Genomic DNA, 20,488 nt, shown 5'->3' with positions numbered 1-20,488 from the left:
CTCCCTCATCATAAAATCCTGTTTTCACAAAACTGTACTGTTGATAACAAATACTTGGAGTTACCACTGCCTCTGCTTCTACCTCAGCCAGTGGACAGATGTTCCCTGGTTTCCCCACATTAAAAACTCTAATCTGAGTCTGCTTCCCTAATCTATGGGATGTCATAGCTCTTTTGGGTTAACCTGACATGCTACCCTTCTGGATGCAGGAGTTTAGTTGGTGAATTCTAGAAACCACGTGGTAGACTGCTTGGCTCCAGAAGAAAGGACAGTGGTAGAAAATTTGAGAGGTCACCAGGATGGAAGAACATTGGCCTGGTAGTACTTGGTTAGGATTTGAATTTTATTATTTGATGGAAAATTTAGCAGAGTTTCGACATGATTTGTCTTAAGTTTAGAAAGTCAGTTTGGGGACTGCTAGGTTAGTTAGCACACAATCTACTTTGTTGCAGTACTTATGGGTTCCCAAGGAGGAACCACTCCCTACTCTCTTCTCTTTCTTAATAGTTTTAAGATTAGGGGAGCTATGTATTAAGAGATGTTGATATAACATAAGTAAACAGAACAGACCTCTAATTAATATAATTATTGCTTAGATTTTGTGGAATCTTTAAAGTTAAAATAGATCTTTCTGTGCCTTCTTTTCTCATCTAGTCTATTTGGCCCTTTGAAAAACCAAGTGGAATTCCTTGAGCCAATTAAAAGAAAACCCTTGATTAATTTAGCTTGCAATTTTTGTGATTGTGTAATACATATGCAAACATATGTGAAAGGAAGTCTTAGTTTACCTTGTAGAATGCATATTCAGATAAAATGACTTATTTTCTCCCCCTTGAAAATAAGTTTGTTGGTGGTGAAGGAAGTGGAGTTACTCCTTTCCTCTTTTTCCCTGATGTTAGTGGAGATGAAATGTGAACCCCAGTTTTTCCAACTCCAAAGGCTGGCTTCTTAACCACTATACAGTCACTGCCTTAGATTCTTAGAAAAGCCTAATTTCTAGGAACAAGCTATTTTGTCCACTACCATCATTTTAAAGAACTTGAGAAACTCATGTTTCTTCTCTCTGCATTTAGTACTAATTAGCTAACTCTACAGACAGAAGTTGGAAGTTCCTAAGTTTTCATTTCTAGAATAAGAAAGGGAACTCAAGGGAGGTTGTCCTGTAATATTTCCTTATTTCTCTTGGGAAAGCACACCTTCTGCTGATGACCAGGTGTCCTGTCTGCCTTCATTCTCTGCCTCTCTGAACTCATCATTTCCCATGGTTTAAATACCATCTACATGCAGACAATTGCCAATTATCGCTTCATGTTTCTCCTTGGAGCTACCTTTCTGCATTCACCTCCCATCCCCACCTAGCCACCCACGCCTGTATCTAACATCGCGTGTCTCATAGCACTCCCTGACATCCATCCATCAGTACTCTCTGTGTCCCTGTCTCATTACCACCACATCTAAAGGCCAGTGTAAAGCAGAACCCTGAATATCCACTTTAACTCCTTACTTTCCTTCATCCCTACCTCCAAATCAGGGAAATATTTATCTCAAATTTATCCACCAGCTTATTCAGCCATCATTTTCACCCCCCGGAGACTGCTGCTGCAGCTTCCCTGCAGGCTCCTGGCTTTCCCTCTTCAAGGTCTCCAATTTATTCTCCCAGATTTATGCTATCAGAGTGGCCTTTTTAAGCACTAATTGAGTCATGTTAGTCTCCTCCTTAAAATCTCTTAATTGCTTTTTGTAGTGTTTAGAATAAAATCCAAATTTCCCTCCTTGGCCTATGTGATCCACATGATGTGGTCCCTGACAGTCTCTTTAACTTCAGCTCATGTCATTCAGGGACTTCTGTTAATGAGTTAGGGAACTCCTGTTAAACTGACATTCTAAGGTGGCATGGTTTGGGATCACTGAAGCATGGCGATCATAAAAAGCAAACCAGTTTTTAGTTAGTGTCATTAGTTTTTACATCCTATGCAGACGATACATGCTCTTATTGTCTGCACCTTGATGAGCTGGTCTCACCAGAACATCCTTCAGATACCATTCCCTCAATTATTCCAGCAAAGCTAACTTCGTTTGCTTTAGATTCCCCACATATACATTCTCTCTGTCTGGGAAACTTTTCCCAAGCTTCTGAAAACTAGACTCAGTCCATAAGCCTGAGATCACATGTCACCACCGAACAGGAGTCTTTCCAGTCAAATCTAATGAAACAGAAACGCACTTCCTCACTCTTTTACATAAGCCTCATTATCATGTTGCTGCCTTGATTCTTCTTTCCGTTCATGGTAATTACATTTTTATTTGTGTATATATATTTTACATGATTAGCTCAAAGAGGCCAGAGACCACCCTTTAATTTACCTCCATAAAGCCAGGAACTAGCACATACCTGGTATATAGTATGTACTCAATCAATATTGCAGATTAAATAAGTGGGTGGGTGAATAAATGAGTAAATGTATATTAATTTCAATCCTGATTTCTTTTCAGACATTAAATTAGTCATCCATTTCTGAAATGTGACTTATCATTCTATAACTTATTTATACAGGAACAAATTAGAAAATCAACTGAGGTGGAGACTCCTTGGTACTCTTTTTGCATACAGAATGCCGAAAGTTTGCCAGGCAAGGTAGACAGGACTTGTAAGATTCTGAGGGAGGCATTTTTCCCCATTCTCCTTGTCTTTCCTTTTCTCATTATCATAGGATAGCACAATGTTAAGTGCTAAACTGGATCTCCTCCAGCTCTCTTGTTTTATAGTTACAGAAAGTGACTCAAGAGCTCAAATGACTTCCCTGCAAGTCCCACAGAGTTCCTGGCACAATCAGAACTTTTAGGCGTTCTTGACTCTTGGTCTGATGCTTCCCCTTCAGTCACATCTCAATTCCTGCCTCCCTGGAATGCTCCGCCTCAGATGCACCATCTTTCCAAGGAAGCCCTGCTCAACCTAAATTGCTCTCTCTTTGTTATTCCTTAATAGTCCCTCTTGGAGCCCTGTTCCCTTTTTCTCTGTATTAGATCTGCTTTCTGAAAATGGATCCATCCATTCCCAAGGGATTACTATCAAGGTGGCATGTGATTATGTGTATGTGTTGTGTGTGTCCTGTTCCTGGCTAGCCTCTTTCAAGTCAATCTTCCAAAAGTTTAAATGAATACATTATTATGACACGATCTTTAAGAAACTCCTTTTGAGGGGAAGCATTTGGCATCAGTCATTAACAGTTGCTGGAGATACTCACATCCCATAACAGAGAGCCTGGCTTGAGTCTTGGCTCTGCTTCCAGTATGGCTTCCTACTGACGAACATCCTGGGAGTCAGCAGCGATGGCTCAAATACTTGGGTCCCTGCTGCCTCAATGGAGAACCAAGATTGTACTCTGGGCTCCTGGCTTCAGCCTGACCCCGTCCTAGCTCTTGTGGCCATCTGGGAAGTGAGCCAGTGGATGGAAGATCAATAATTCATTCCCTCTCTCTCTCTCTCTCTCTCTCTGCCTTTAGATTAAAAGTTAAAAGACATAAATTCTTAAAAGAACCTACTTTGAGGGCTTGTACCCATAGCTGACAAAGTTGAGAATCTATGAGTTTCCATAGGTCTCCTAACTACAAGTTCTTGAGCCCTTTGAGTTAATTTCTCAGCACCTTCTTTTTTTCCCCCAATTTCTGTAAAACTTCTCAGTGGCAACAGTTCTCCTGCATGAGTCAGGAGTAGAATGGAGCTCACTGCAACTTGGATTTACTTTACCCATTCTTTTCATTATAGGGAAAAAGGCAGAGGAAGAGCACAGACAGAATGGCACAGCAGTGGAGATGGACTGTCTTACGGAACACGACATCTCTGTTGAAGAAACAAGTAGGAAAAGACAGTAGATGAGAATTTCCCTGTGTACAGCAAGGTTGCACATCCCGGTTTCTGGTCTCTCTCCAGTAAGGATTTTCCAACTGAACAACAGGGCAAGTTACAATCTTTGCCTCAACTTCTTCACTTGTAAAATAAGGATCCTAACAGTGAATCTCATAAAATTGTTGTATTAAATGAGTTAAACATATAAAATGCTTAGAACCGGACTTGGTGTATAACAAGCCTTAAATAAATATTTGTTATTATTGTAAATATTATGAACAAATATGTTTGATAAGAGCTTAATTGAGTCAACCTTGTTTAAAAGTCCAGTTTACTATATCGGAGTTGATTATTCCAAAGCTGGGTTCTCTCACTGAGCTTCAAGATTACTTTCTCTCTTTCTTAAAAATACACATTGGTCTCCCTCTCTGAATCTCTTCTCTCTCTGTGACTGCCTTTCAAATAAATAAAATAAATGGTTTTTTTAAAAAAGAAAAAAGAAGAAAGGAAGGAAGAGAGAGTGGGAGGGAGGGTAAAGTGGAAAGTATCACTATGCTCCTAAATTTGTATATATAAAACATGCTCACCTTCTATAAATTTTAAAAATTTTTAAAAAAGAAAAAAAAAATCACTCGGGACCCCAAGAAGCTTTTGTGCATGTGGTTTAGATCTATTATTACTTGCTTTTAGAAACTGAAACTAAGAAGTTTAGAAAATATGTATTCTTCATTTTAAAATAACATTAATAAGTCAATTATATGTTAATGTAAAACATGGTTGTGAAGAATAATTCTATTTTCTAACACTAAAATAAAGTATTATTCTTAATTTTGAAAAAAATACATTGTATAGTTATGAGCAATGCAAGGCTGTAAGTAAAAATAAGCCTATATCCCCATTCTAGACAAGATTTCCACTGTCAAAGTGGAAAGTAGAACTTCACTAATGTTGATGGAAAACACATGTTCCAAGGCAGTGCCGCACCAGGATGGAGCAGGTTCTTTCCCCCCTCTTTAGCCAGTGGTTCACAGTCCTTACACACAGGAAACACAGAATGACTGCCCTGCAACATCTGTTTAAATATGTAAGGGATTCCTCCAGATTACTTTCAACCTCTTTAAAATTACAGGTCGGAGTGCTCCTACCTAATACTTTCTGCATCTGAATACCAGAGGCTGAGACTACATATTTCTCCAAATAACATATAACTTCCACATGCAACAGAAAAAAAAAAAAACAACTTTTTTTTTTTTTTACTGTTTTCTTTTACTCTACAAGAACTCCCTTCTCCAGCATTTCTCATCCATAACCCAGGGAACAATGTCAGTCCAGGTATCAAAAATTTGACATCAAAGGGAAATTCTGCACATTTGAGAAATCATTTGCCAAAGGGGAAGAAACAATCTTCTTTCCGGAAATGACTAAGACTTTCCAGGTGTTTCATACAAATATTGCTGATATTACAGCAAGTGGATAAGTTGAGCAGAATAAATGGTGTAACCTAGATTCTACTTCCACTTGAGATGTTGAGTTTCATGGCAACATTACCTTATGCTATTATTTCAACATTATCTTATTATAACCTTGATCCAACATTAATTACAAGGTTTGATTAAGTACCTATGCGCTTCTAGGTAAGTTTGAGCTTTTTAAACAGAGGTGTGTGTGTATGTATATGTGTGTGGTTGTTGTATTGGTTCTTAAATTTCATAGAAAATCTTGTTACTCTGTCTTTAATATATCTGAAAAGTGAAATACACATTCCACTTATGGATATATTACCATTGATAATTAAAAGAAATTCAACGTGTTTTCAACTGCTTTGCCTTGCTTTGACTCAACTTGACCACCTGACAAATCAACAACCAACCAACAGAAAACTGCACTGCTTTTCCAAAGACTTCCTGAAAAAATTTTTTATTTTATTTATTTGAAGGAGAGATGGGATGGGGGAGGAGTGAGAGTGAGACAGTGAGAGAGAGAGAGATTCACCACCACCGCCACCCCCAATTTCCCCTAACAGCCAGGCCAGGACAAAACCAGGAGCCCAGAACTCAAGCTAGATCTCTCACACAGGTAGCAAGGACCCACTACTGAAGACGTCACCTGCTGCATCCCAGGATGTGCATGAGTACGAAGCTGGAATAGAGCGTAGCCAGACTCATACGCAGGTGCTCCAATATGAGGTGTGGGCATCCCAAACAGCAGCTTAATGGCTGAGCCAGATGCCCACCCTGAGACGTTTTTACAATGAAATTGTTCCCAAGGCTGCCTGGCTACTCGCAATGTGATCCGTGGGCTACCAGTAAAAGCATCAGGGAGCTCAAGTAAATAATCTTGGGCCTCACTCACATCTACAGAATAGGAACCTACATTTGACAAAATCTTCAGGAGATCTTTAAGCACATTACAATCTGAAAAGTACCAGGCTACCACAGTATTTCTTTGAGAATGGTGGTCAACTGATCACCTATACCTGAATCACATGGGATGGTACTGTTTAAAAAAAAATGGATGAAGTGACATAAATTCTCCAGGGTAAAGACCCTTGAAACTGCATTTTAAACAAGTTCCTCTCCCTGACACTTGAGCAATCTAAAGTTTGAGAATTACCGGAGTAGCAGTTTTACAACATTACATGTTTTGTCATGTTCATAATATGATCTCTTCATGAGAATAAGGTACTGAGCAAGACATATTAAAAATTAGAAGCCAACCAAATCAACCCAATAGTGCATTTCCTATAAAAAGACATACACACACACACACACACACAGTCATTAGAAATAACGAGAGTATACTGCCTTTAATGTAAGTTCAGAACCACCCACTAAAATGCCCTTGGACAGCTGCAGTGGAATGCAGACTAACCAGTTACTGTGTCAGAGAGGAGAAGGAGTAAGTCATGAATAAATAAGGCAGTTAGGCCTCTTGGACTCTTATTTAGACATCACTCCGGTGTATGCTTTTGAAACATTATTAAAAACCTGTTTGATTCTGAGAAGTTACTTTCAATACAGGAAAAAGTATTTTGTATCCATCACATGTGAACAGAAAATACAATATTACAAACATATTTTATCCCTATTCTCTACAGTGATAGCTTTAATAATTGCTAGAGGTGAGTTTCTCTTTTAAATATCTCCCAAAAGGTGGTTTTTCTGTTCTCCTGGTTCCCTAGAAGACCCAGTTAGTCTTTGGGATGTTTAGAAAACCTAGTTGGACACAATTCTCTTTTCCCTTGGGTGGCTGACATGAGAAAAACAGGACTTAAACTCGACTTTGTAAATCCAAATTGCCTCCTGCAGACATAGATATCATGAAATGTGTATCCTCACACCACTCTCCACTTAGGTTCAGCTAACACTTGAAAACTGTGAGATAATTTCTCTCAAAATATTAGAAATATCAAAAAGATTAACACTCAAGACTTTCTTTTTTTAAAAAAAAAACAAACTTTATACTCATACAGAAAGTCAAACAGAAGATAGGGACACAGGGAGGGGACATTACATTTGAAAAGCCTGAGCAATTTTTAACACCTTTGGCCCCCTACTTCCAGAAAGGTGACATACCTCAGAGTATAGGATTCCCATGCTGGTCTTCACAGGCTTACTTCACCTCTGGAGCTTCTTGAATCTTCCAGAGGTTATTTCTACTGAACGTCAAATTCCTTCCTGGTGGAGAAAAGTCCTAGCAGCCGAGCCCTCTCTTGCACAACTGTGAGTGCTCTTCCAGCTATGCAAGCAGCAACACACCTTATAGAGGGGCCAGCCCAAAGAAAGGCATTGGTTTACTGGGTAATGACCAAGAGGTGTATCATCTAATGTTACAGCCCCAAGAAGCCAGTTTCTGAGTCATGTTTACCCTGCAGGTGGCGGCAAGCAGGAAAGAGGGAAGAACTCTGGGGGAGGGGAGGGACTGGGGTTCGAAATCGGATACTGTGCTCAGGACATTTCCTAATCGAAGTAAGGTTTTCCGTGTCATTGAGAAAGGCTAGAGCCCATACATGTCTGGCAAAGAGCTTGACAAATAGTCATCAAAATTCACAGCCTAACAAGTAACACTTTCCCTGCTGCTTAAATATTCTTTTTTTATTTATTTATTTTAAAGTCAGAGTTGCAGAGAGAAAGGGAGAGGTGGAGAGAGAGTTATGTACTGGTTTACTCCCCCAATGTCTGCATCAGCCAGGGCTGGCCAAGCTGAAGCCAGGAGCCTGGAGCTTCATCCAGGACTCCCACTTGGGTGCAAGGGTCCAGAGACTTGGGCCATCTTCTGCTGCTTTTCCAGCACATTAGCAGGGAAACCACCACCCAAACAGGATGCTGGTACTGTAGGCAACGGTTTAACCCGCTGTGTTACAGTGGCAACTCCTTAAATATTCTTATAAACTAATAAATTTAACTTCCTCAAGTTTTAATTGGCATGTAGTAATCATGTCTATTCATTGGGTACAGTGTGATAACTCAGTGCACATATAAAGTGTGTGTTGATAGCATCAGCGTCATTATGTTTTCCATCTCATTGAACATTTACAATTTACTTATGTTGAGAACCTAGAGACTTTGGTCTCCTAGTCCTTCATAAAATACATGATACATTGCTGTAAACCATATTCACCCTACTGAGCTGTAGGACATTAGAATGCGCTCCTCCTGTCTAACAGTATTTTGGTACCCATTACACAACCTTCCTCTATGTCCCTCTTCCTGGCCCTTCCATCTGAAGTTTTCTTAAATATTCTAATATTGTTTACAAATTAAGTCAAAGTATTTTGTAACATTGCATTTAAAAATTGTAGGTGTTAGGGCCAGCAGGTTAAGTTGCCATTTGCAATGCCAGTGTCCCATATTGGAGTGCTGGTTCAAGTCCCAGCCGCTCCACTGCTTATCCAGGTTCCTGCTAACACTCCAGGAAAGACAGAGGTTGACTCCCTGAGTGCTTACACCCCTGCCACCCACATGGGAAACCAGGATGGAGTTCCTGGCTTCTGGCTTTGACCTGGCCTACCCCTGGCTGTTGTATGCATTTGGGTACTGTGTGTGTGTGTGTGTGTGTGTTTGTCACTGTTGCTCTGTCTTTCAAATAAATAAATCCTTTTAAAAAATAGCCTAAAATTAATCATCATATTGCACATTTTAAATTGAATCAAGAATTTATTTGATCAAACATGCTAATATACCAAATCTTTTAAACAATGTAAACATATTGTATACTAAATATAATACCAATTACACATTTTATTTGGACTTAATACAATGATATCAAGCTATTAAACTTTGCCACAATTAAAATGTTCACCTCTTTCACCTCTACATACACACATACACACACACATACACACACACATGTATACTCATGAATCAGTTCAACCATTCTAAGCAAATTAGTATGGTTTCCCAATGAATCAAGATTCTTCAGTTCAAGATTCTTCAGTGACTAAAGGTTAGAGATCAGGATCCTGTGCCTTTTAGGAGCCTGCACCTGCACATATACAGGGAAATTCCTCCTGCTCCATTGGTTGACAGATGTAGAGTTATTTTTATAACTGTTATTACAAGGATGGCACAGGCTAGGAAATAGCACTGAGCCCAACCTCCCAGGAGGTTAGAAATTCTGTTGCAGGAAAGGGAAGTCTGCAATACCCAACAAGATTGCAGCAGCTGACTTCCTCTTTGCTTGGGTTTGATTTTGCATTTCTTTTTTTTTTAACTTTTATTTAATGAATATAAATTTCCAATGTACAGCTTATGGATTACAATGGCTTCCCCCTCCCATAACTTCCCTCCCACCCGCAACCCTCCCCTCTCCCGCTCACTCTCCCCTTCCATTCACATCAAGATTCATTTTCAATTCTCTTTATATACAGAAGATCAATTTAGTATATATTAAGTAAAGATTTCAACAGTTTGCATCCACATAGAAACACAAAGTGAAACATACTGTTTGAGTACTAGCTATAGCATTAAGTCACAATGAACAGCACATTAAGGACAGAGATCCCACATGAGGAGCAAGTGCACAGTGATTCCTGTTGTTGACCCAACAAATTGACACTCTAGTTTATGGCGTCAGTAACCACCCTAGGCTGTTGTCATGAGTTACCAAGGCTATGGAAGCCTTCCAAGTTCGCCGACTCTGATCATATTTAGACAAGGTCATAAAAGACAGGGTGAGGATAGTAACCAGTGATCCTAAGAGTGGCATTAACCAGGTCTGAACAATTATACAGCATTAAGTGGGGAAGAGGACCATCAGTACACACAGATTGGGAGTAGAGCCATTGGTGGTAGAGTAGAGGTTATGATTACGAAGGAATAAGGCCCAAGTGCGCTAGACAGAGTCTAGAACAAAGGACAGAGTCAATATTAGAGGAGCTAAGAAAGGTGCTGTCTAAGCTACAATTAAGTTTTCTGATTGAGAGGCAAATAGAACCTGACAGAAGGGGCTTGATAATAATCTGTTGGGCTTTAGGCCTTGTAAGTTAAGAGGCCCATTTCTTTAGCCTCTGACTTAGAAAAACAATGTTACCTCCTTTGGGAACTTCATTCTCTTATGCAAATCTTTAGTCACCTATTATAATCTCTTTTGTAAACTGTTTTACGTAATTTATATAAATAGAACCCTTCACTGGGGCCAGCGCTGTGGTGCAGCAGGTTAAAGCACAAGTCTGCAGTGTTGGCATCCCATATGGGTGCTGGTTCCAGTCCCAGCTGCTCCTCTTCCGATCCAGCTCTCTGCTATGGCCTGGGAAAGCAGTGCAAGATGGTGCTACTCCTCGGGCCCCTGAACCCACATGGGAGACCCCAAAGAAGCTCCTGGCTCCTGGCTTCGGATGTGTGCAGCTCCGGCCGTAGCGGCCAACTGGGGAATGAACCAGCAGAATGGAAGACCTCGCTCTCTCTCTCTTGCTCTGCCTCTCTCTGTAACTCTTTCAAATAAATAAAATAATTATTTAAGAAGATAATAATAATTTAAAAAGAAGATAATAATAAATAAATAAATAAATAAATAGACCCCTTCACTCTCACAGCCTCTCTGCTAAAGACACTGCCAGCTTCCTGCAAGCTCTTTACCCTCCCCTGGCTGAATAAAGATTCAGAACTCTTCTAATTCTACTGCATTTCTTTCTTGGTGGCATTTGGTAATAAAAGCACAATATTAATTATAGTTGTAAAAAATGAATTGTTTCAATGTAGGGTTGACTATTAAAACAATAATAAAAGCAATTGATTCATTACAATTGGGAAAACACTTGCAATCAATGCTAGATTCATGGGTCTCAATCAGAGGTGATCTTGCCCGCAGGTAAACCCCCAGATTTAGCAAACAAAAATACAAGACAGTCAATTAAATTCTAATTTCAAATAAATGTCTGAAACATTGCAGAGACATACTTACACTAAAAACAATGTGCTGTTTAACTGAAAATTGAAGACGTTTGGTGATATCTGGATGCATTCTTGGTGGTCACAACCAGGCAAGGACCATGCCGTTTGCATCTGGAGGATGAAGTCCAGGAATACAGCTGTACACCCTACAGTGCACAAGACACAGCCTCTCCCAGCAAAGAAAGAGGGCTAAAGCAGATAAACCCTGGCCTCAACCAACAGGGGAATTAAAGGCAAAGGGAGACAACTTGACAAAGTACAGTGTTAGGATGGAATACAGTGAAATACCATCAGAATAAGTTCTGATAAACAGGTTTTTTAAAAAAAGAATTGTTTAGGGTTTGCTCTTTGGTAAATTGAACCTATAGTTATAAAGACAGATTAAGAAATAAGAAAAAGTAGTTCCAGGAAACACCTTTCACATGTGAATGTCTTCTGTCAAGAAATAATATCTGAGTCAGATATTGAGTCCTAAAATTAGGGGCATTGATTTGACTCTGGATGTAAATATGGTCATCACTGGTTGTACAGCATCCAACAGCAAGATCAGGGAAGGGCTGGAGAGAGGTGATCAGTTTAAGTTTGGGCAAATATTATTTAAGAGACATATCTGTAGCACGTCTAAGTGGAAATTCCACGGCTAAATGATTATGGAGCTTCAGAGTAAGAGTTGTACTAGAGATAAAAATTTTGAGAGTCATTTTCATGTAGATAAATAATTCTCAATGTAATAAATGAAGAAGTTAGATAAGTTATTAAAGGCTTTAATTGTTTTTCTTTACAAGCTTTGTAAGTTCTTGGTTGTAGAAGGCTCTTTCTTCTTTAAGCAAAACAAGGGCTTTTCTTTTTAACACCTTTTACTGTTAACATATACTATCTAAACAAATGAGTACTTTTCCTAGTCAGAATGCTTGTTTCTGAGTTTTATGCATTGGAGGCCTGCCACTTTTTCTGCAATTTTTTTGCTTCTGAATGCTTTTTGTCTTTCTGGTAACTCAAGATTAATTATAGGACTCAGAGGCCAAAGTACAATAATTAATTATTCTAATATAGGGGCATTCCTCCTTTTTAAAAGGTAAACTGAGGGGCCAGTGCTGCGGAGTTTTAGGTTAAGCCTCTGTCTGTGGCATCGGCATCCCATATGGGCACAGTTTGCATCCTGGCTGCTCCTCTCCTGACCCAGCTCTCTGCTATGGCCTGGGAAAGCAGTGCGAGATGGGCACTCTCATCCAGTGTGACATGATTCTTCAGGAACAGAGACCTTTCCTTTCTTTTCTGCCCGCCCCCCCCCCCCAAGAAATAGAAATAAACTCCCTTGTCTTGAATATGTTGAGGAGTTTCAAAAGTTAGGGAAGAAAATCACAGCATTCTGATGACTATGGGACCTTGTACTCCTTACGTTACTATTAAAGAGCATGGTAATGATTAATATTGCAAGTGCATGGTAGAGGATGACACAGAAATAGAACACACCATGGAACTAGGTGTTGCATAAGTGCTAAGTGATTAAATGGCCTATTTTACATTTAAACAGGCAATGCTGGCATTTTTATTAAGGGCTGGCTGACACCATTTCCTCCCCCATTATCACAAATTTCTTATTTTCTGGAAAATTCAAAATTGATTTGAAATTTGACAGGAGGTTTTTTTGTCTTGTGAGTGTGAAAGTGAATTCAATTAGAGACCAGGCCTAAAGAATCTCTGAGCAGACAAAGCCAGCTAGATTTCACACATAATCTTAACTTCGATTAATTTGCAGACATAAGCAAACTTTAATTGGGAATATTTGTTATAAATGCCTATATTAAAGAAAAATAAAACATAAGGCTATCCAATTGTATGCTGCCTACTACTTATATACCTAGAGACTTTCCAGCATGATTACCCAGACAAGGCTGCTGTATAACTATAACTAATCATTTGCTTTGCTTTGCTTTGTGCTCACCCTCTCAGAAGCCTTCCCTTCCTGTTCACTTCAAGGAGCCCCTGCACCACTTTTGGTTGATGCTGCCTAATTCATGAATAATTATTTGCTCAAATGAGCACTTTAACATTTTGTTGTGCCTCGGTTTACTTTCTTTCTTTTTTTTTTTTTTATTTTTTTTTATTTTTGACAGGCAGAGTGGACAGTGAGAGAGAGACAGAGAGAAAGGTCTTCCTTTGCCGTTGGTTCACCCTCCAATGGCCGCCGCGGTAGGCGCGCTGTGGCCAGCACACCGCACTGATCCGATGGCAGGAGCCAGGTGCTTCTCCTGGTCTCCCATGGGGTGCAGGGCCCAAGCACTTGGGCCACCCTCCACTGCACTCCCTGGCCACAGCAGAGAGCTGGCCTGGAAGAGGGGCAACCGGGACAGGATCGGTGCCCCGACCGGGACTAGAACCCGGTGTGCTGGCGCCGCAAGGCGGAGGATTAGCCTAGTGAGCCGCGGCGCCGGCCCGGTTTACTTTCTTTAAAAAAAAAAAGATTTATTTATTTGAGAGGCAGAGCTGTAGACAGAGAGAGGGAGAGACAAAGAGAAAGATCTTCCATCACTGGTTCATTCTCAAATGGCCACAATGGCCAGAGCTGGGCCGATCCAAAGCCAGGAGCCACCATCTGGCCCAACTCCTCTGACTCAGGAGTCAGCCGATGTACTCTGTGAGCCTCTCTGTTACAGTAAAACCGGTTTCACAGTGTGAGACAAGCCATGCTCCTATTTTCCTGATGAATTTTTATGACATTTTTAGAGGCAGAGACAGATGAGAGAGCTCCCACTCACTTGCTCATTTCCCCAATGCTGGTAAAGAGAAGGACTGGGCTGCGCCAAAGTCAGGAGTCACAAACTCAAGCTGGGTCGTTCACACAGGTGGCAGGAACGCGACCACTTTGAGCCATTATCGCTGCCTCCCAGGTATTGGCAGGAACCAGAACCAGACACTGAATCCAGGCACTCCAATTGGGACATGACCTTAACCAGCATACTCATCACCAGGCTAAAATCCCAGCCCATAAGCTCTACCTTTAGGGTAGACCTAGAATGGAGATGGCAGCCTACTTTAAATTTTGCACTACATATTTCTCTTACTCCTGGTGTTAATGTTGAATAATGATGACATATCACAGCTCCACATGGTGCTTTAATGTTCATTGCATCCTACTCTATGCTGAGCCTGTGAAAACCTGGCTTAAATATTTACATTTACCTGTTATATAATAAAGGGTTATGTTGGGGCCTTCAGAGGCAAGCGCTTGCTTCTTTTTTTTTTTTTTTGGACAGACAGAGTGGACAGTGAGAGAGAGAGAGAGAGGTCTTCCTTTGCCATTGGTTCACCCTCCAATAAGCCACTGTGGCCGGCGCACCGCGCTGATCCGAAGGCAGGAGCCAGGTGCTTCTCCTGGTCTCCCATGGGGTGCAGGGCCCAAGCACTTGGGCCATTCTCCACTGCACAGCTGGCCTGGAAGAGGGGCAACCAGGATAGAATCTAGTGCCCCGACTGGGACTAGAACTCCGTATGCCGGCACCATAGGTGGAGGATTAGCCTATTGAGACGTGGTGTTGGCCATTTTTTTGTTTTTTTTAATTAAGCTTTTGTTAACGTCATAGCTGTCAGCCTGTATTGGGGAGATTCTTTTCTTTTTAGGAACTGACCTAATTCCCCAGTTCTTGGTAATGCTTAGAACTTTTCAGTCTTTATCACAGAATAAGGCAGGGCTTTAAAGAAGTAGTCTTATTTACCACAATATCAAATCAAAACATTATTTTCCTCAATCACAGATATACCGAAACAAGTGAGCAGAACAATTCATTGAACTGGAATAAAACAGTGTATCATGTTAACTCTAAAATGATTTTGAAAGTACTCAGGTAGCATATAAAAGATTTAAAAACCATAATAAGTTCTTCATTCATAGCTAAACTGATGAAAGTCACTGAGCACACTAGTAGAAGGTTTTTTCAATGTTTTTGCCTTCCCTTCTCTCTCTTATTTTACATTTCTTGCCCTCAAAATTATGTTCTGAGTCAGACGTGTGATGCAATGTTTAAGAAAACTAGTGAAACAGATAGGAACCCCACATAGCATTTAGAGTATAAGAAACACTACACATCTTTATTTTAAAATAAAATTGTATGTGATATGAACGTTACTTTTCAAGGCTTTGAAGAAATCTGGTATTGGTCAAATTCTCTGGAATTTCTCATTTCTTGGTGTCTGGCATCTGGTAATACCTCTACACACTTTTTCTAGTATCACCTTGTCATTGTGCTAAGACTAGCTTGGGAACTTGCTAAAATGTAAATTCCCCACTCCCACATCAGAGGTAAGGAATCAGGATATCTAGACTAAGAGCTGGGAATCTGCATTGTAATAAGCATTCCAGATGGTTCTGAAACTGGAGATAAGGGGCTATTTTGAGAAAAGGTGATTTAAAATTTTTTTTTTCATCAGAAAAGCCTGCAAAGGAAGTAGCACAGTGGCAAATTTAACATTTTATCTGGCTTCAAACGCAGTTTTACACTTATATTTCAATGTGCTTGAGTTTTTGAGATTCTGCAAATTTTCACGATGAAGCTGTATAATGAATAATTTTCCTTCCCGTAATACCCCCACTCTTTAACAGCTATGCCTATGTCTCAGTGACGATGTTTGGGGCCAGGCCTGACTACTAATTTCTGGCCCAACTGAACCCGCATGTTAAATCAACCATAAATTAAAACAGGTTAGTGCATGTGTATGAATTTCTGGTAGGAAAATTTTGACCTATTGAATTTCATGGACACTATATCTTTCTTCCTTAACCATCATGATGGTACTTGTTTGCATCTCTTATTTTAACGCATGCATTCTCTGAAGGGTAATATTGCTACCGCAAGAAGTGACATTTGTTTTTTAGGGGAGTGACATTTGTTTTTTAAAGTCATAATTTTTAAGAAGGTAGCGTAGACAGACATAAAGTACACAGGACAGGCACTCACCTGGGTATGTGAATCAAAGTATGAAAGGACCGATTAACATGAGAGAAAAACAGTTTGCTTACACATGCAAGGTGCATGCACAAGGGGGAGCTCAAAGGAGTGAGAAGAATTTGCAGCTTACATGCTATTTCAGCAGGTAAAGGGAGCAATGCGTTTATGGGAAACAAACATATCTCAGAACAAACAGGAGGTAAGAAATAGTTGTAGATATAAATACAAAAAATGTTTTCTATACAAGCATGTGTGGTCTTTCCATCTCCTTCAGGGCCACCAGCTCCCTGGGAGAAGAGATTTGGGTTAGCTTTTATTTGCTTTCTCCCTTCTGGGAGCAGATCTTTGTTTCACAGCAGTCTTAATTTTCCAGAACTTGCTATTTTAGTGAGAAAAGGGAAGCTCCGAGCAGTTTCCCTCCCTCTTTTTTGAATGTGTTAAATCTCACACAGTTTCACCTTAAAATAATCTTTTTCCCAATGTGGTCTATTTTGGGGTGGCATATTCTGATTCCCTTCAAGTACATGAAAGGATATGTAGAATATCTGTGATAGTAAAAATCACAGGGGGTGGGCAATTAGGAAAAATTATCTACAAAGATTCCTTAGAAAAGAATAATGAAAAAAGATTTAGAGATACAGTTTCAACTGATTTCAATTGATTTTTATCATCTTTACAATAAAATCTTGGAAGATAAATAAAAATTCCCAAGAATTCTGCCATATACATATAATACATACACACACAGCATCCTCAAACACATAAAGTGTGCCTGCCTACTGTGCCGGCCAATATGCCAAGCCCTTTACATGTGTTAACACCTTCAATACAGTCAACAATCCAATACAGTAGGTACTATAACCATCCCCTTTTAGCAGGTGAGAAAGCTAAGGCACAGAGACACTAAGTAACTTGCTCAGGGTCGGTCAACTAAGAAGCATAATGCAAGGATTAGAAACCAACAGATTTAGTTTCATAATCCATTATTTTAGCCATTACAATATAGGGCCTCTCTTTGGGTATATATCCATCCGGTCTCTTTCCTATGGCTATGGACTCAATTAACTTATTTGTAAAAAATGAGGTTTTATCCACAATGTTTTGAAGCTTACATTTGTCTTTCAACAGTATATAGTGATACACTTCCATGTTATAAAATATGCTTCTTTATCATTTTTATTGACTACTTAGCATGTCATTGATATTAATGATAACAGCTCTAATTTAGCATTTAGCATATGCCAAGCCCTCTGACATGTGCTTATCTAAATTAATCCTTGTGATGGTCCTTGATAATGGCTAGTATTTAATGAGTGCTTACTATTCACAGAAAACATCTCAAGAATGTCATCTATAATACCTCATTCAATGTTTTATTTTATTTTATTTTATTTTATTTTATTTTATTTTATTGACAGGCAGAGTGGACAGTGAGAGAGAGAGAGACAGAGAGAAAGGTCTTCCTCCCATTGGTTCACCCCCCAAATGGTCGCTACTACGGCCAGCGCGCCGCACTGATCCGAAGCCAGGAGCCAGGTGCTTCCTCCTGGTCTCCCAAGCGGGTGCAGGGCCCAAGCACTTGGGCCATCCTCCACTGCCTTCCCGGGCCACAGCAGAGAGCTGGCCTGGAAGAGGGGCAACTGGGACAGAATCTGGTGCCCCGACCAGGACTAGATTCCGGTGTGCCAGCACCACAGGTGGAGGATTAGCCTATTGAGCCGCGGCGCTAGCCTCAATGTTCTTTTACAACAGCTCCATGAGGTTACACTGTTATGATCATCCCCATTTTACTGATAAGAAAACTAAGACTCTGAGAGGTAAAATTATGCGCTGGGATTGATAGTAAGCAAGTGGCAGAGTTTAGACCCTAACCCAAATTTGCCTGCCTCTAAAGTCTTTCTCTATATTGTTGCACATTCCTACTACCTGCCAGAGACTGTAGTTTATTTCATCATAACATCTTCAAAAAACAGAAAGAGATTTCTTCCTTAGTTACAAGCTTCATGACTTTGTGCAATTGATCCATTGATCTCTTTAAAAACTTTTAAATTAACTAATGTATTTGAAAGGCAGAGAGACAACAATAGAGAAACACAGAAGGCAGACAGATGGTCCATCTGTTGATCCCTCCCCAAACGCCTGCCACAGGGATCAGGACAGAGGAGTGGGAAACTCAATCTTGGTCACCCATGTCTGTGGCAGGGATGCAACCACCCGAGCCATCACCTGCTGCCTCCAGGGTGTGCACTAGTAAGAAGACAGACCCAGCACTGAGAGGGATGCAGGCATTCCAAGCAGAGTTTTAATTGCTGTGACAAACATTTGCCTCTAACCTGTGGATCTCTGATTATAATTTGTCCTCCTGAAAAGTGGAAGAATAGGTATCAAAATCAAATAAGCTAATGATTTAAAGTGCCTAGATTATGAAGAGTGTGGAAAACTGTCTACAGAAATAGTAAAAAATTCCTCCCATTCCTGTGCCTACAGGCTGCTGCTGCATAAATATGGCCCATCCTTGTGATTTGCTTTGACCAGTAGGATGTGCAGAAGGTAAGCTATGCCAATTCTGCACCCAAGGTATAAGAAGACAACCAGCTTCTTCTTCACCTTCTTTTGAGATCCAGTCACCCTGTAGGAAACAAAAGGTAGTCAACAAAACGATGAGAGGCTTTCCCTGTCTTCCAATTCTTCCCCAGAAAAACAGACTGTGATCAGATAGGGATATGACTGTAGTATGTATATTCAAAATATTTCTCCATAAATATGAATTACCCTAACAACAAAGAGAAAAGTCAAGGTGATAAAATGTATTTCATACGAGCTCTTTGAACTCAAGAAGAGACTAAGCTTGGCTTGAAGAAGGAACCAGCCTTGAAAGGGGTAACTCATTGACTATGAATGTTCCTTCCAATTCCCAGTTCACCTTAGACTCAGAGCTGGGCTATTTATATGTTGAAGCCAGGATATTGAATATAGGGCCAAATATGCTTGGTTGAATGATGGCCAATAATGCATTTATACTAACACATCAGAGATTCAAAGAGCCCTGAAAATACTCAAACTCCCTTTTAGCAGATCTCATTTCCTTACAATTTCCTTTGATCTCTGGTGTCAAAAGCTCTCTCTGGATCTCACTATGGGTAGAGTCTCATCAATTAGTAGAAGGACTTGAAGGGAGCATTTCTCTTTACAGTAACACATATAGAGGTTAAGAGCACATGCTCTGGAATCCAGGTTGGGTTCACTTGCTGCAGAACCTTAAATATATTACTTTTTATTATTAATTCAGTCAATAAATATGTATTAAGTCCCTTCTATGTGCATGGCACTATTTTAAATATTTTGCTGGCTGGGAAGCCTCCATCCCATATTTGAATATGAGTCCCAGCTCTGTCTTCCATTCCAGTTTCTTTCTAATGTGCATCCTGGTAGGCAGTGGGTGATGGCTCAAGTATTTAGGTCCCTGTCACCCACATGGGAGATCCAGATTGAGTTCCCAGCTCCTAGCTTTGGCTTGGACTACCCTTGGCTATTGTGGCAATTTGGGGAATGAACAAGCAGATGGAAGATTAATCTGTCTCTCTGCCTTTTGGCTGAAATGAAAATAAACACACACACACACATCACATATACACAGAGATCAGGCCTTCTTCAGGAGGAATCAGCTTGAACATATAATTAGTTCCTACCAACAAATATGATTTGCTAGGGCACTCTGCCCTGAGTGCTGTTTTTCCCCTCCCATTAAGTCACCATCCTCTTAGAGAACTCCTATCCTCAACATTGCTGCTTTCTTGTTGTTCCAGGTGGTTATGACTGGGCCCCACCTACAGGATGGAAGAGTTAGAACACCCGTAGCATCTGCCTCATGCTAACCCTAAATCATCCATGACTTCATAGGAAACCATCTTATTTAAGAAGCATTATAGGAAAATCCAAGACCTGGTTATATTCCTGTTCTTTTCCTGGAAGGATTCTGATGTGCGCTGACTTGTCCTCCATCCAGAGGCCATGGAGGAGAAAACCCTCAATCAATTCAGTTGGAATAAAGCAGAAGTATTATTATCACTTAGAGTGTCATCTTGCATATTTTGCCAAGTGACAAAAACAACTCTACTAAGAGCTATGGAATTTAAAGCCTTTCCCTGAGGGATATTACACACCTCTTTCTTTTCAACCAGCTTTTGACAGAGTCCTGAGAATTACTATTATTTATCAACTGGAAAATACAGAATGATTACTAATATAGTAGCCATTTTTTAAATAATTTTGGCCATGGTCCTGAACAAGCTATGTTTGGAGAC

At 40.1% G+C, this 20,488-nt stretch overlaps 1 protein-coding gene across 1 annotated transcript in view; it reads right to left on the bottom strand.

The window, feature by feature from the left end:
* Positions 1-7,501, bottom strand: part of ANKRD22 (ankyrin repeat domain 22) — a 32,513-nt gene extending 25,012 nt beyond the window's left edge. The window contains exon 1 of the mRNA XM_062214807.1: positions 7,423-7,501. Within this exon, the coding sequence (XP_062070791.1) occupies positions 7,423-7,443 (21 nt within the window). The 5' untranslated portion in view covers positions 7,444-7,501. The remainder of the gene's footprint in view (positions 1-7,422) is intronic.
* Between the last annotated feature and the right edge of the window lie 12,987 nt (positions 7,502-20,488).

This window comes from Lepus europaeus, chromosome 17, assembly GCF_033115175.1.
Source record: "Lepus europaeus isolate LE1 chromosome 17, mLepTim1.pri, whole genome shotgun sequence".
Taxonomy (NCBI): domain Eukaryota; kingdom Metazoa; phylum Chordata; class Mammalia; order Lagomorpha; family Leporidae; genus Lepus; species Lepus europaeus.
The sequence above is the reverse complement of the archived record's forward strand: the minus strand, read 5'-3'. Positions and strand labels throughout refer to the sequence as shown.